Source organism: Rattus norvegicus, chromosome 6, assembly GCF_036323735.1.
Source record: "Rattus norvegicus strain BN/NHsdMcwi chromosome 6, GRCr8, whole genome shotgun sequence".
Taxonomy (NCBI): Eukaryota; Metazoa; Chordata; class Mammalia; order Rodentia; family Muridae; genus Rattus; species Rattus norvegicus.
In genome coordinates, this window is record NC_086024.1 from 26,894,691 (window position 1) to 26,911,928 (window position 17,238).

At 43.9% G+C, this 17,238-nt stretch overlaps 1 protein-coding gene across 7 annotated transcripts in view; it reads left to right on the forward strand.

Annotated features, from left to right (window-relative positions):
- Positions 1 to 806: 806 nt before the first annotated feature.
- The window catches only part of Memo1 (mediator of cell motility 1), a 90,752-nt gene continuing 74,320 nt past the window's right edge, over positions 807 to 17,238 (forward strand). For 5 of the 7 annotated variants that reach the window (XR_010052056.1, XR_010052055.1, XM_063261616.1 and 2 more), the window contains exon 1: positions 807 to 2,498. Coding sequence is in view for 5 of the 7 variants with exons in the window: in XM_063261616.1 (XP_063117686.1) it covers positions 1,799 to 2,498 (700 nt within the window). In the remaining 2 variants the exon portion in view is untranslated. The remainder of the gene's footprint in view (positions 2,499 to 17,238) is intronic. The other 2 variants (XM_039111900.1, NM_001029917.1) reach the window with 2 other exon arrangements.

Below are 17,238 nucleotides of genomic sequence, written 5' to 3' on the forward strand. Positions count from 1 at the left end.
CCTTCTGGCTCTGCCACTTGAATGTCTGGGACTAAAGATGTATGCCACCAGGCCCTGTTAAAAGGTTTCCATTTTGGAAACTATATGCACTAATGTTAGGTTCTGGGACTTGTTTTCTTTTGTTCATGTGTCATATGGACTACTTTTTCCTTGTTTCTACTATGAATAACATTTATGCGATGTCAAAATCACTAGTATATATAACATTGTCAATAATAAAATTTATATAAAATTGCTAATAAACCATGAAGTTTATGAATGAGTACGAAGTTAGTTTTTAGAGGAGGTGGTAGTAAATAGGTTTCATTGATTTCTTTCAAGAGTCTGGAGCTGGGTGTGTTTGTACTAGGGAAGTAGAGGCAAGTGGGTTCCCAGCTCAAGTTCAAGGCCAGCATGGTCTACACGCTCAGTCCCAGGCCAGTAGTGGGTATATAGGGAGAGCCTGTATGGAAAGAGCTGCTGTTGTGGTACCTGCCTTAAATCCTAGAGAGGCAGAGGCAGATGGATCTCTTTGAGGACAGCAAAGTTCACTTTGGGTGTTCCATTCAAGCCAATCAGTTACCTAGTGACATTTTGTCTTAGAAAAGAGAAAAGCCTAAGCGTCTAGAAATCCTTAAAAACATATTTCGTTATAATTTGTGTGTGTGGGGAGTATGTGCATGTAATCGTAGGTGTTTGTGGAGGCCAGAAGAGGGCGTTAGATCCTCTGGAACTGGACTTGGGAGCTAGCTACCCAATGTGATTCTGACTCAACTTATGTCCTTTGTATGAGCAGTGCGTATTTTTTAATCACTGAGCCATTTCTACGGTCCAAGAAGTATTTTATTCGCCATTGCTAAGTTTGGTACGTAACACAAAAGAGAAAGAAGCAATTAACTCTTTTCTTGCCATTGAAATTAACTGCTGGGCTTTCTTCATAACACTTGATAATTTGGGAAAAAAACCCAACCAAACAAAAAGTATACTGTTACAGCATTAAGGAACACCGAACTTGGTTAGGCAGCTAGATAACTACTTTGGACTTATGTGAAACTAAGATATACCCGGTGTATGATTTCTGTTCCAAATACTTTCTGGGAGATGGGAAACTCTTACTCTTCTTGGTTTTGGAATCCAGCACTTCAAAGCCAAACCACTTCCTTTGTGATTCTACCCAACTTGAAAAGGAATTCTTTTGCTGCCGACAGTTACGTGGAATACTGGGATTTTATAAGTGAAGGGTGACATTTGTAGTATTCCTTACCCTGTCAGGCTCCTCGCACATTTTAACTCATAATCCTAGGTACCCCTCCCTCCGGAATGTCACCCCATTTTATACAGTAGGAAGTAACTGAGACAATCTGTCACATTGCGGTTATACCCAGAATACAATTAGTAAATATAACTGTGCCAAAGACATTATTAGGTCGTAAGGGCGAGCCTGGGAAGCGAAGGTTACATTTCACAGGGTCCTCTCCCCATATCCTACCATCCCTGTACGCCTCGCCGCGCGCATAGTTTCTACTAGGGAAACTTCGCGGCGCGGCCCCAGACTCGCATTCCTGGGCGACACCCCAAGGGTGGGAACCCACCAAGGACGCGGGGGAAGGGGGAACCCCGGCCGTACTTGGCGGGCAGCGACCGCGTGTGCGTACTGAACCAGCGGCGCGCGGGGACAAGCCAGGCAGCTGGGGGAAGGGGCTCTCCTCGTCTCGCGGTTGCGTCCTGCGCCCCGCCCCCAGCTTCTGCTGGCGCTAAACCCCGGAGAGCGGAGCGTGCTCGCTGAGCCTCCTCGGCGGGCCGGGCCGCGGCGCTGGGCATGCTCAGTGGGCCGGACCCGGTAGCGCGGCGAGTAAGGACGCGTGGGCTTCCCAGGCTCTGCCTTCACCGGGTTCAGGCCCCGGCCCCGGGCTGTGGGGGTGGCACAGATCGCCGCCGCCTGGCCCGCGGCCTCCGGACCCCGGATGGCGCGGGGCCCGTCCCGCTTCCGCCGTTGAGCGCGCGGCACGGCGGGCGGAGGCGCGGGGCGGGGCGGGGCCGGCGGGCGCGCGGCAGGAGGGAGGCCTGGCGGTGGGGGCGGGGCGGGTGGGGGAGGGCGCGGAGTCACGGGGGTGGGGTCAGCGGGAGGCTCGGCAGGCCGCGCTCGGCGGGGCCCGGGGCGGCTCGCGGAAGCAGCCCGGTCAGGGCAGCGGCGGCGACTCCGCGGCCGCGCGGCTCCAGTGAAGCCGCGGTGGGCCTCGTCTTCCGGAGGCCGGCAGAGTTTGTGGTGATTGTTGCCGCTGCCCGCCCCGGCTGCCATCTCCTCCTCTTCCTCCTCCTCCTCCTGGGTCGGGCCGGTCCCCTCCCCGCGGCCGCCTCCTCCTGGGCTGGGCCCGCGGCGTCTCGTCCCCTCGCGGAGCCGCCGCCGCCGCCGCCTCCTCATTCATCCTCGTGCACCATAGGCGGCACAGGCTCCAAGATGTCCAACCGAGTGGTCTGCCGGGAAGCCAGCCACGCCGGGAGCTGGTACACCGCCTCAGGTAGGGCACGAGGCCGCCCGGGCTGTGGAGCTGGGCAGCCGGGGTCCGGCGGGCGGGGACTGGGGCGGAGGGCGGCAGGCGCGGACCGCGTGCCGCGGGAGCGGGCCGGGCCGCGCCGCCTCCCCCACCCGGCGCTCGGGCCGGCGGCCTGGCGCCCGTGGAGTTGGGCGAGGAGTTGCTGGCCGGACCCGGCCGGGGCGAGCGCGGGCTCCGTGGCTCCGCGGACGGCCTCTGCGGTGGGGAAGGACGGGTTGGCGCGGTCCTCGTGCCAGAGACTGGCCGAGGGGACCTCAGCTTTTACCACCACCCTTGAGGCACCCCGCTCCCCTGAAAGGAGTGACAGGCAGTACTTTTTTCCCTATCTCTCATGTTGCTACTCCTGGTCTCGCTTGGAAGATCTGTCAGACCAGGGCCTCTGGGGGATTTGTCGCTTTGTACGTGGAGGCTCGGGCAGAGCTGCTGCCAGGCAGGGGCTCTGGGTGGCCTCCTAGCTCTTTTGTCAGTGTTTGCATTGTTACTGTCATTCAGGGGCAGCTGGAGATGGCATCAGCACTTTTCCTGAGCAAGCTCTTTAGTGCCCAGTGCTCAGCACCGAGCAGGTGCTGGACAACCTGCCTAGTTTAGCTTAGGTTTTGAGCGAATTTTGTCTGCACTCTCTTTAAAACCATGTGTAGTTCTATAGGTAAGAAAGGGTAGGGCCGTTTCTCTCTAGTACAACTCTCTTCACAAGGATTGTTTTCTGAGATTATTTTCAGGGGTCACATTTCTGGTTTGTTAACAAAGAAAAGTTCCTCCGTGATTGCTGTCGGTCTCTAGACCATCTGGGCTTCTCAGCAACTGGCCCTAACCTTTATGTTTCCTTTGCAAGTATTAGGGTTGGCTAGTGACACGATTCTTTTGGGGAAATGGAAAATCTGAAAGGCAGTTTTTTTTCTGAGATTGTTCAACCAGCTCCTGAAGTGCATGTACCTTGCTGGTCCATAGTGGGTTTACCCTGTTAAGACACAAAAGAATTACACGGTTGGGTTTGGAACTACTGCTAACAGGTAGCTGTGGCTTTTGCATTAGATAGGGGTGACATTTTATGCCTACAGTGGATTCCCTTCATGGTCCTGAAGTACTTCATAGACTTCTAATCAGTTCTTACAACCTGAAAATGTCAGTTAAGTTGTTCTTGTGTCAGTATTGGGGAAACGGAGAAATTTAGTGCTACACCCCAGACTAGGCCTGTGGTAAAATAGGAATTGAATAAACCAGGTCTCTGGCTCCTGAGTTTGCCCTTTATAGTCAGTGCACTATTAATATTAGTTATTGTTAAATACAAGGCTTGTAAATAAGTTTTTTTTCCCCCAGTATGTTTTGGAGAATTAGAAAGTCACATTTTTCATATTCATGGTTGTCTTTTGGCATTTATTGTGTTTCTATGCATTTGTTACAAATGTTTTAAGCTATTGTTGTAGCTTGCATTGGAATGCAAATATCCAAGAGAAGTTTTATATTGTTAAACATATATATGTGGGTAGTAAAATTGGGCACAGTTCACACTTTTGGTCTTAGAATTCCTTAGAGTTTAAGTACAAGATGTAGTCTTTAATCTATCTGGTCAGGAAATTTTGCCTGTAGATACTTTTTAGTAAATAAGCATGGGCTGTTTCCTTAAAAGTGTTGATACAGCTAATTATTTTCTTCCCTCAAATCTGGGTGAGTTAAATAAAACCTTATTGGATTTCTGGTGTATGTTTTGGGGTCTGTGAGAGACCCCCCAAGGTTTCTCTGTGATGCTATGGTGTACTGGGACTCCCTTGAACTCGAAGAGACTCACTTGCCTCTGCCTCCTAGTGATGGAATCAAAGGCACTGCCTGCCGGTCGTCCTTAATTTGTCTGACACTGAGGAAGTAGGGTAAACTAGAGCACTTTAGTTTTAGAGCTTGTTTGTATCCTCAAGACAAATGATGCAAACTTATAGGTATGTAATAGAGAGTTGGTCTGCTAACTGTGTCTGTACTGTAGGTTATGATACTGTGTTCTATGTTAAAATAATGACCCATTGGGAGTTTTTATTTGTATTGTGCTATTGTATTTCTCTAAACAACTAGTAAATAAAAAACTGAGGAATAGGAAAGCTGTGTTTGTCATTTTGTGTCTTTTCCAGTGTTCAGTTTGTACACATAGAAAGCATTCAGTTATTGAAAGAAATAAGGATAAAGCCACATTGACTTCAGCTACCTAGCTATTTCAGTAAGAAAAAATTGTACATTTATATTACATGCATTCATACATGTCTTTTTCTTTTTCTTTTCTTTTTTTATTAACTTGAGTATTTCTTATATACATTTCGAGTGTTATTCCCTTTCCCGGTTTCCGGGCAAAAATCCCCCTCCCCCCTCTCCCCTCCCCTTCCTTATGGGTATTCCCCTCCCAACCCTCCCCCCATTGCCGCCCTCCCCCCAACAGTCTAGTTCACTGGGGGTTCAGTCTTAGCAGGACCCAGGGCTTCCCCTTCCACTGGTGCTCTTACTAGGATATTCCTTGCTACCTATGAGGTCAGAGTCCAGGGTCAGTCCATGTATAGTCTTTAGGTAGTGGCTTAGTCCCTGGAAGCTCTGGTTGCTTGGCATTGTTGTACACATGTCTTTTTCTTATTTACCTTTTGTTAGATCCATTGACTGAGGGTGGTATAAACTTCTGCTTTCCCTCAAGGAATTTAGAGTTCATTTGAAGTGAATTCTACCTTCAGAGAAGCAACTAAATATGCTAGGTTGAGGTGGTACATTTAAATGTTCTGAGGAGGGTGGAGTCATGTAAAGGTAGGATTTCATTTGTGTGCTGAAGGAAGGATATTTGGTCAAGTTTGGAACAGGAGGAAAGAACATGGGATTGGGAAACAGCACACATAAACAGAGGCAGGTAAGTGTAAGCTGTTCAACTTAATGAGAATGGCCAGTTCTTATTGGTATAGTTTGAAAGCCTGGATTGGAGAGTGGAGCTGGAAATACTAGGTACTATAGAGATTGGTCTTACTCAGCAAGGTGCATTGATAGAGGTTTTAGACTTGGGTATTAATATGATGCAAGTAACATTTTAGGAAAACTAATCTTATAGGAAGATTAATCCTCATTTCTTTACCAGTGTGCAACAAGGATCAGCAGACTATGGCTCAGATCCCAAGCACACCCTGTAATGTTAAGGAAAAAACATTCACTAGCTAAATTTTCTTTTAAAAAAGATTTATTATCATTTTAATTCTCTCTCTCTCTCTCTCTCTCTCTCTCTCTCTTTCTCTGTGTTTGTCTGTGTCTGTATGCACATGAACTCAGGGGTACCCTCTCAAGCTAGAGGGATTGGGTCCCACCTTGGAGTTGGATGTTTTAATTTTTAAGTGGTTGTTTAAGAAAAAACAAAAAGGGAAAAAGGCCAGGTGTGGCAGAGGCAGGTATGTGTTTGTGAGTTCTAGATCAGCCTGGTCTAATACTGAGTTCCTGGAAAGCCTGAGTCTCTATGTAGTCTTAGCTGCTACGTAGACCAGGTACAGAGAGACCGTGTCTCAAAAAACAAAAAGTAAAATTGTATGTGGAACATAAGCCTGAAATACTTAATATTTGACCCTTTTTATAAAAAGGATCTGCTAACCAGGGAGGTTAGTGGTTAGTGTGTATGTGTGTACGTGTGTGTGTGTGTGTGTGTGTGTGTGTGTGTGTGTGTGTGTGTATGTGTATAATTTAAAAAAAAACAAAGGGGGTTGGGGATTTAGCTCAGTGGTAGAGCGCTTGCCTAGGAAGCGCAAGGCCCTGGGTTCGGTCCCCAGCTCCGAAAAAAAAGAAAAAGGGAAAAAAAGAGAAAAACAAAACAAAACAACAACAAAAAAAACAAGATCTTTCTCTGTAACCTGGCTGGCCTGGAACTCATAGGGGCTCTCCCACCAGTGTTGGGGTTAAAGGCAGCAGTGACTTGTATAGTTTTTCTCCAGATTAGGTATAGCTTTTTTTTGTTCAAAAATTAAAATAAACAATTTTTTAAAAAAATTTTATTTGAGATAGGGTCTCTGTGTAGTCTTACTGTTCTGGAACTTGCTGTGTAGACCAGGCTAGCCTGGAAGCTCAAAGAGAGCTTCCTGCCTTAACCTCCTGAATACTGGAATTAAAGGCACGTGCCACCACACCCATATGGGTATAACTTCTTTTTTTTTATTGTTTTAGTCTCTTATATTTTCTGTCAGGACAATTAATGCTGTATATTAAGCAGACTTTTTCTAGTCTTATTCCTTTAATCCCACTCTCTGCACTGCTTTCTCAATAATCTTTTGAAAGAAACATTTTCTTCCATCATTCCCTCACTGATCCATGCCTTTTGGATAAGGTTGAAGTCCTTTGATTACTCTGTCTTCCCCTGTCTTGATGGCAGCTGGCCCCTCTCTGGTGTTACTAGCCTGGAGGAGCATTTAGCAGCTGTTCCTTGCTTCCTGAACTGTAGCATGCTGTTTCTTAGCTCTGCCTATTGCTCACACAGCTCCCTCTGTGAAGATGCCCTGAACAGGAAAGTATTTACTCATCCTCTAGGGGATGTTTACACCTCCAAGAGACCTACTTTGTACCTTGCCACTTTTGTGTTTGTGTCCCTGTAACACCTGGAGTGTGTCTTTCTACTTCTACTATTTGTATATAAGGTTAGTGATGCATTGAAGCTAGGAAATTGTTTGTTTTTGATACCACAAATTAAAAAACATTTTTCAAAATTAGTACATTTTATTTAGTTTGTGTATAGGTGTGTAGGTAGGTATGCTATGAAGAGTATGGTAAGGCAGAGGACAACTTGTGGGAGGTCATTCTTTCTTTCTACCATGTGTGTCCGGGAACCAAACTCAAGTGCACACATTTGGGTGTGTCTTTACCTTCTGAGCTAAGGCAGTGGTTTGAAGCACAGTGTTCTACATAGATTCTCAGCAAACCTTTATATAAAGGAATGTTAAAAGTGTTTGGTATATAATGGATGTGACATTTACTATTTATTATTAATTTGACAGGATCTCGACTCTGGGCATGTCAGATAAGGATTATCTAGGTTGAGGGCCTTGAAGTGGGAAGACCCACCCTAAATGTGGGTTACACCTTGCTTGTGCTAGGCTTCTGTATAGCATGGAATGGAGGAGAGCTGATGCCTATTTACTGCTCTCTGTTCCTGACTGGGATGTAATGAGACCAGCTGCCTCAAACTCCTGTCACCAGTTTTCCTCATGATAGAATATCCCCTGCAACTGTAAGCTAAAACAAACCCTCTTCTTCTAGGTTGCTTCTTGTCTGATATTTTGTCACAGTAATGAGAAAAGTAGCCAACACAATGGGTGAATTAGCAAGTAGTATCAACAGTAGAGATCCACATGCACAGAGATACTGATGTTAGATTCTGAAGAACAGTGCATATGACATAGGTATAGTGGTAGGAAAGAGTTGGAAATCTTAATACCAGGCATAGACCTATTTAATGTTAAGTGTAAAACAATGATGGCTGGGCATGGTATTGTAGACCTTTAAATGGAACCTTCTGGGAGGCAGAGGCAGGCAGGTGAGCCTGCAGGTGAGGTGGATTTCTGTGTTCAAGGCCATCCTGACATAGAGAGTTTCAGAATGATCGGAGTGATGTAGTGAGACAGTATCTCAATCCGGCACTCCACCCCTGGGCGCCCCTCGTGTGACATGTGAAGAGAAGTGGAATAGCCAGATAAGCTTTCTCAAAACAGACACACTCCTCTAAGCTGCACCCAGCACAGGAAACGTGAGGCACCTGTGTTCTTTATAGTCTTGTACCATGTTCGCTGAGTTTTTTTTCATTCCTTTCTCTTTTTTGACTTGAAACTTTATTTCCTGCCAAGGAGTCCCTTACAAAGAAGCTGGTGGACCAGGGGTGAGGCAGGATGCACAGGTTCCATTCCAACAATCTGAACTAGATCCGTCTGCTCCATGATGGCACCAGCTGCTCTGACGGGTTTTTCATGCTTTAGATCTAAGGATCTCTCACTAACTAGCACACACAAGAAGTCTCTAGGCTGGAAACAAATGCAGTGCACCTTACCTGTGCTATATTGGGGGCCCATTGACCTTACCAGCCCGGGCAGGGGCGATGGGGTGCACACTATGGTAGTGAAGTTCTAGGAAAAGCCTAGCCAGGCCTTTCAATGCATTCTGGGCTTGCAGAGAAGGCTTCAAGTCTCTTGCTTCACAGCACTTCTCAGAACACCATACCCCACTTTGGGATATGACTACCAGCCAAAAAGCAGCTTCAAACCCAGCTTCAGGCACTGCTTTAGCTAGTGGGTCCGTGTCCTCATTGTGCCCTGGGCATGGCAGAAGCAACCCAGTGACAGTGGCAGTTGGTGTTTTAAGTAAGGAAGAGAAGGCCTTCCTAGGAAGGCAATGGGGATGCCACAAGGGTGAGGTCACAAGCGCAGGGAGAGAGGACAAGGAAGCTCTAAGTGGTCAATGACAGTCTTGTACTCAGTCTCAGCACGTCTGTCCCAAGCCCTAACCCTGCTTCTAACTTAAGAGGCGGCTCTCCCTTTGAGGGTGGGGATAAAGAATCTGGGACCAAACTTGGGGCCTATTTGGGGGCCTGGTGGGGCTTTGTATTTGTGACTGGCTCTCTCTCTTTCTCATATATGTGTATGTGTGTGTGTGTGTAATTGAGAGAAGAATTATTAGGCTATGGTATATGTATATTAAGTTTTTTTTAAAAGATTAATTTATTTATTATATACACTGTCACTGTCTTCAGACACACCAGAAGAGGCATCAGATCTCATTACAGATGGTTGTGAGCCACCATGTGGTTGCTGGGATTTGAACTCAGGACCTCTGGAAGAGCAGTCAGTGCTCTTAACCGCTGAGCCATCTCTCTAGCCCGTATATTAAGTTTTAATTGAAGTGGAAACTTCTGGTTTCTTTGGAAAGTCAGTTGTGTTGGATGATGTTTTGCTGGGGCAAACACAAGAGTGTTTTCCTGAAGGAGAGATAGGTGAAAGGATGCTTTGCTAAAGTAAGCATGTGAAAGAACATGTGATGAGGGATTCTTGCTGATGACACGCATGTATTGATTCAACTTACATGCTTTATAGAGCTCCATTTATTGAGACTCCATAGAGAGAAACACACCAAAAACTTCTTCCTGTGGCTTTTTGCCACTTCTGTGGACTCAAGCTGATTGGTAGAGTGATGTCAGCTGAGATAGACTCACTGTGAAGTTTTGCTAAGACAGACTGAGGCAGGACACATGGTAAGGCAAGACCTGTGGAGGACATGTGGTGTTTGGAGGGATTATTAATAGGACCCAACAGACAATGACAGGGACTTGGCTTGCTTGCATGGCTAGCTTTACAATGCTTCTTGGCCTTGTGTCTTCAGTTATCTCCACTGCATTAAGAGAGGCACAGCCTAGAACTTCTACTATGGCATTCCTGGTGGTCCTGGTCCCTCCTGCTGACTCATGTTGAGGCCTAGCTGTCTCTGCCAGGTCATGCTGCTGATTTGATATCCCCAACACTACTGAACTGGGCTGCTGGTGTATTCATGAAAGTGTTTGCAAGTGGATTGAGCTGCCACTGCTGACCTGTGAACTGAATGTTGATTTCCTGACAAGGCAGATGAGATTTGCTCCATAGAGCAATTTCTAAACAGGTCCACTTCCCCGGTATCCTAATAATCTTTCTTTTCCACTACCTTTCCTGGGTGGTGGGCCAGAAGGGAGGCTAAAGCATTTAAGACCCATCATTAAAAGTAGGTCTTTGAGAAATTCAAGACTGCATTTAGTAGATACTTCTGAAGCAGAGTGTCACTCCTGACAGTATTGTTATTCTGGATGCTTGTCACCACTAGGCATTTGTGCTGGCTAGTTTAATGTCAACTTGACACAGGCTCGATTCATTGGAGAGATGAGAACCTCAATTGAAAAATGCCTCCATAAGATTTTGCTGTAGATGTAGGTGTAAATGACAACAAAATAAAAATAAAAATGTCCTTGAGGACTGGAAAGAGGGATTGATGGTTAAGAACATTTGTTGGGTTTTTCAGGGTATCTGGATTTGATTCACAGCACCTACATGGTGGCTTATAACCATTTGTAACTTTTATTTCCTGGGGATCCATTGTCTTCTGGCCTCTTACTAAGTATGCATATGGTTTGTATAGAGATACATGTAAGCAAAACACCTGTACACATAAATAAAAATAAAAGTAATAAATGCCTTTGGGACTGGACAGGTAGCTCAGTGGTTAAGAACACTTATTGCTCTTATAGAGGACCTTGGTTTGCTTCCTGGCTTTATGGCTTATAACTATTTGTAACTCTAGTCCCAGGGGATCTAATACCCTTTGTAGACATCAGCACATACCCAGTGCATTTGCACACATAAAGTAAAAGTAAATAAATCTTTAAAAAGAAGTCTTCATGGGGCTAGAGAGATGGTTCAGCAATTAAGAGCATATTCTGTTGAATCTTCTCTCCAGTACAGGGTTTTTCTGTGTAGCCCTGTTTGCCTGGACTAAAGGTATGCACTGCCAGCTCTGTCTGGCATTACATACTGCTCTCGAGGGTAGAGTTAGTTCCCATACTGGGTGGCTCACACCATGTGTATGTAACTCTAGATCCAGGGGATTTGACTACTGGTCTTCACAGGAAAATTTAAAATAATGAAATAATCTTTAAAAAAAAATCCTTCCTTAGATTTTCCCACAGATACACTACATGCATATGTGTATAATCTTTAATCTACAAAGTTATTGTGCCAAGTTGTTATTATTTCCATTTTTAGATGTGACTCAGAGAGTGAGCAACTTGTTCAAGGTGTAGCAAGTGAGTGGAGGAGCCGGTTTGTCTCTAAAGCTCGAGGTTAGCACCAAATGCTGTGTGGAGCTCTGCTGCCCTTAAAACTGAACAGCTTCTGCTCCATTTCAGATATCCCCTCAGCACACTGTGGGCAGCGAACTCAGACCTGTGTATCACTTATGGCTTGTAAAACATGCTTAAATGTTAAAGAATCTAACAATAATCTTATTAAGCATAGGACATTAAGTCAGGTCTCTTATTATATAGCTGTCCCGACATTTTATAGTTGACTTTTATGACTAAGGCTTGGAGGAGACATCATCTTGTGTGTCATTTTTCTTCGAAGAGCCTGAGCTTAGAAGTTTGAACTATTTGGAATCAGTAAGCATCTTTATAATTGTAAATATTCTTTAAAGTATCTTTATAGTTGTAAAGCAAATATCTTGAATTACAAAATATCATACTTGCTGAATGTTACTCAAAAATTAAAAAATATTTTAGCAGCACAGAATGAGTTGTGATCAGATGATAACTTGAAGTAAGAGTTGTTTCTCGGGCAGGAGAGATGGCTCAGTGGTTAAGAGCACTGACTGCTCTTCCAGAGGTCCTGAGTTCAAATCCCAGCAACCTCATGGTGGCTCACAACTATCTGTAATGGGATCTGATGCCCTCTTCTGGTGTGTCTGAAGACAGCTACAGTGTGCTCACATACATAAAATAAATACATACATTAATCTTTAAAGAGAAAAAGAGTGGTTTTTCTCTGAGCTCTGGGGATTCAGCTGTGGTGGGATGGGCAGCAGGCACCGTTAGTGCCCGAGCCGTCTTTCCGACCATCCCAATTCCAGCGTTCCCTTTTCTGAGATAGGGTCTTCACCTGACAGTGTAGCTGAGGATGACTTTAACTTGTGATCCTCCCATATTCCCTTGAGTATAGGGATCACAGGCATGGACCACCACACTTGTTTATGTGGTGCTAGGGGTGTGATTGGTAGGCAAGCAGTCTTTATCAGCTGAGCTAAACCTGTAACTGATTTTGTTAAAGATGAGTTCTAGATTTTCAATTTAGAGTTCTAGATTTTTTGATTGAGACTAACAAAATTTTATTTTATTTTTATTTTTTATTTATTTTTTAAGCAGGGTCTTATGTAATTCAGGCTGGTCTCACGCTCACTCTGTAGCAGAAGATGACCTTGGAAGACTGCCCTCCTTCCCATGCTAGGATTACAGGCTTGCACCACCACCTCCAGTTTCCAATTTTTATGGTACTTGGGATCTTGCCCAGGGCTTTGTGCTTGCTAGGCAACCAGTCTACCAACCCGGTGTATCCTCAGCTTCCAAGTTACATTCTGTATGTCTTTTTCTTTTTTCTAAGGGGAGGGTATATCACTACACACACAGCCCCAGGTGTGTGGATATAATTGAAGGAAGAATTGGGATTGGCTGACATACTTGGAGTGCTTTTGAGAAAACAAGAGGTCATGGGTATCTGTTCAGGTTTATCCTGAGCAGTTTCATAATGGAGTTGCTATCATCTCAAATAGAGAATACCAATTTAAGAGGCACAAATTTGGAGAAAGAAGGTTAGGAACTTCCATTTTGCTCTGTTTGAGATGTTTGCTGTCCAGTCCAGTAGTAGTATAATATGAGTTTGAGTTTAGAAGGTATACAGTTGTTTTTTTTTTTTTTTTTTTTTTTTTTTGGTTTGTTTTTTTTAAAGGGCAGGGTTTCCCTGTGTAGCCCTGGCTGTCCTGGATCTAATTCTCTAGACTAGACCAACCTCAAACTCAGAGATCTGCCTGGCTGGTGTGTGCTACCACCACTTGGCACAGTTGGGAATTATTGATGGTAGAGTTGAATATCTGTCTGGATAAGGATAGAGTCACCATTAGAGCGAATATGATTAGAGAAAGAGTGTCAGTGACTGAACCTTAGAACATTTGTTACAGGAAGAGGCTCAGATGAGGGAAATACTATAAAGAGACAAAAGATATCCTGGTGCCAAGCAGAGAAAATGCTCTGTGACAGAGTGCTTTCCTAGCATGTGTGAGGCTGTGGTTTCAATCCTAAGTGCCATTGAAGAACAAAACAAGGGGCAGGAGTAAGGGGTAGTTAAGAACACTGGTTATTCTTCCAGAGGACTTGGTTTCAGTTCCCAGCATTCACACGGCAGCTCACAACTGATTCCAGGCCAGGGGATCCAGTACCATCTTTTGACTTCCATAGGTATTGTACAAATGTGGTACATAGTCACACATTTAGGCAAATGCTAATTAAATAAATCATTTTACTTAAAATAAAAATAAATGGCAAAATGAATAAATGAACTAATCACCAATAGTTCATGGAGGTTTGCCCTGTAGGCACTTTTCTTTGGCAAATATGTATAATTCTACTTAAACTACTCTGGTCTTAGTTACTTCATACATCACTGGCAGAGCTTCCTAGTGGCTGCTCAGTTTCCATTTTCTACTTCACATAGATGCAGACAGATTTTTAAAAAATATAAATTATGCCAGGGCCTGGTGGTGCATGCCTTTAATCCCAGTACTTGGGAGGCAGAGGCAGAGAGGCAGATACATTTCTGTGAGCTCGAGGCCAACCTGGTCTACAGATAGAGTTCTGGGTTAATCAGGGCTACACAGAGAAACCCTGTCTTGAAAAACCAAAACTAACCCAACACAACCACCCAAACAAAACAACAGAAACCCAAGCAGACAAACAAAAGTGGAAGTCTGTTTCATGGGCACCAGGCATGCATGTGGTTCACATACATATTTGGAGGCAAAGCACTCATACATTAATATAAAATAAATCTTTAAAAAGTTAAAATATGGGAGTTGGGGATTTAGCTCAGTGGTAGAGCGCTTGCCTAGGAAGCGCAAGGCCCTGGGTTCGGTCCCCAGCTCCGAAAAAAAGAACCAAAAAAAAAAAAAAAAAGTTAAAATACGAATCAGGTAATATTTTCTTAAAATTACATTAAAATTTCTTGCCGAGTTGCAGGGTGTTCAGTACTGTGATCTCAGCTTAACTTCGTGAGTTCAGATCCTGCCACTTTTTCTCTTTTGCTGTTTTCAGCCATTCTGACCTCCAAGCTGTTTCCTAAATCAGTTAAACTTATTTTTGTTTTAGGGCATTTGCTTGCACCTCATAAAATTGATTAATTGTGTTTGATGATCAAGGAAAGGAAATTTTTGTTGATTCCTATATTTTGTTATAGTTTGAAGGAAAAATAGGAAGGAATGTTAAGAATCGAGAAAATAGATTTTCTCACTGTGTTCTGAGATTTATGGTCAAATAAATTTAGGAAATTCTATACTTTTTTTTTCTTGAGCCCTCACAGCTTGTAGCTTCATTATGGCTCAATTCGTAACTGTTTCAGTGAGCCTTTCGTATTCCTTGTGTTTCCTTTAATTGCGTGGTTGAGTGTTTCTTTGTGAAGTTGAATTGTTGCATTTAAATCCACAATTCTGTTGATTTTCTTTTTTGACTATTTCTAACTATTCCCCAAAGCCCTGCTGAAATTCTCAGTATAATTGGGAATTGTTCTGTTGCCCTTTGGAGTCCCTCCTTGTTATTTCACGTGGTTGTTTTCCGGAGTGTGCTGCTTGCCTCTTACCAGGCCCCCTGCTTACTAAGCCCTCTTCTTAGTTTCCGAGATAAGGTGGAAGTGGGTGTGCTGAGGGTGGGACGAATGGCCTGTTAGCAATTCAGATTTCTCAGGGTTAATACCTACATAGTTATTCTAAGTTTTTCTTCTGTTGCTGTGATAAAACACTTTGACCAGAAGCAGTTTAGGAATGGTAAGGGTTTACTTAACTTGTATTTCCAGTACTACCTTGAGGCAAGTCAGGGCAGGAACTTGTAAAATAACCTGAGGCAGAAATGATGGAGAAGTGCTGCTTGCTGGCTTGCTCCCTGGGTTCTCACAGATATATGTTTAGGTAGTTTTCTTATTCACCCCAAGGCTCTCTGCCTAGGTTTCATTTAATCTCACATTTGTAGGTAACAGTCATTACTGAGCAAAGTCAGGGCAGGGACTCCAGGAATGAACTAAAGCAGACATGAGGAATGCTGCTTACTGGTTTGTGTCCCATGGCTTGCTCGGCTTGCTTGCTTTTAGAACCAAGGACCAGGGGTGGCACCTCCCATCATGAGCTGCACAGTCCTGTATCAATTAGTAATCAAGACAATCCCCACAGTGCCCATAGGCTACTTTATTCAGTTGAGGCTTCTCCTTTCAGATGACTCCAGGCTGTTAAGTTGACTATTATGGTTAGCCAGAGCAATGATGTATGCTTCTCTGTCTGTAGGGTCACTAGGGTGTAATGATTGGTTAGGACCCATAGAATTCAGAATCCTGTTATACTTAAGGATATAATTTATTACAGAGAAAAGATTGAGATTAAAATTAGCAGAGAAAAATCTTGAGGTGGTGTTCAGGAGAAACAGATGGAGTAGGCCGCTGTCCTTTCTTATACTGTGACATGTCCTGGGTATGAAGCATTGCCATCTAGGAAAACTCATCTAGATGTTGGTACTTTGGAAGCTTACTCAGGTAGGTGGGGCTCACTTACATGAAGGAGATGAGCAATTCATTTACCAGCTAACCTCCACCTCTTAGAGGGCGATACAGTATACAGCTCAGGACATCTTCAAAATAAAAATCACACCGATAGCAAAAATAGTTGGTTAAGGCCCTAGGTATAAAAATATACTTTAAAAAAATTGGTGAAGTATATATAATTAGCTTTTATCGTTGTGATAGTACTTGAGTGTATAATTCTGTGGTGTGCAGTATATGTGCAGTGTTTACAGTCTTTACCATAATTCTTCCCCATGATGCTTTTTCTTCCTCAGGTGAAAGTCACTGTCCTTTTTTTTTTCTATTCTTTTTTTTTTTTGGAGCTGGGGACCGAACCAAGGGCCTTGCACTTGCTAGGCAAGCGCTCTACCACTGAGCCAAATCCCCAACCCCGTCACTGTCCTTTAAATAGGGACTTTCTGTGCTCCCCAGCCCCCGGAACTTTTCTTTTGTTTGTTTTATTTCATTTAGTACAATGCTTTCAAAGTTTGCTCATATTGTAGCACATCTAGAAACTCCATCCACTTAAATATCTTATTAACAACTTTATACATGTGCATTGTGCATTTTGGAACTTTCTATTCTCTTATCTCTTTTCGACAAATGCCTCTTATTTTCATGTCTGTTATTTTGTTTTTGTGATTAGCTGAGTTGTGGTTGTTTTTTTTTTTTTAAGAATGGAGATTATTTACTGGCGAATGGGCAGCTTACCACTGGTGGCTATATCATTGAAGAAAATGACTCCTCTATCTAGCTATCCCCAGCAATTAATAATTGTCAATGAGTCCTTTCCCCATCCATGATGGGAGGTTGACTGCTCCCATTAACTGCAGTTAATCCTGGTTGCTGTAAGTTCATGAGCACTACGGCCATGCCATGGCCAGAACACAGTGTTTCTTATCACTTCTACCATTTTCTGCTTCTTAATTTTGCTGCAGCTTCCTTTTGTGGCCTTCCCTGAACCCTACAGGGGTGACATAGGTGTCCTGCTCAGGGTCAGGCACTCAACGGTCACTTATTCTCAGCACTTTGACCAGTTAGGAAATACAGAATTAATTGCTACCCACTGAAAACAGAAGCTTCTCTGACCAAGGGATAGAGGAACACTTAATTCATGACTATAAGCATAAAAATTTATGGTTCAGTTTGACACCAGTTCAGTCTGGCTAAACAACAGTAGTAGGTTCTCCTTAAAGTCTATAACCTTCCCAGCCATGAGTGTTTGACCAGGTTTAATAAAGTGCCAGGCACCCATTTCCTCTAGTGTAGCAGGCTACAATTTCAGTCAAAGCAATAGTTTACTCCCATAACAGTCATGATATTACTGCACCAGTGAGAACATC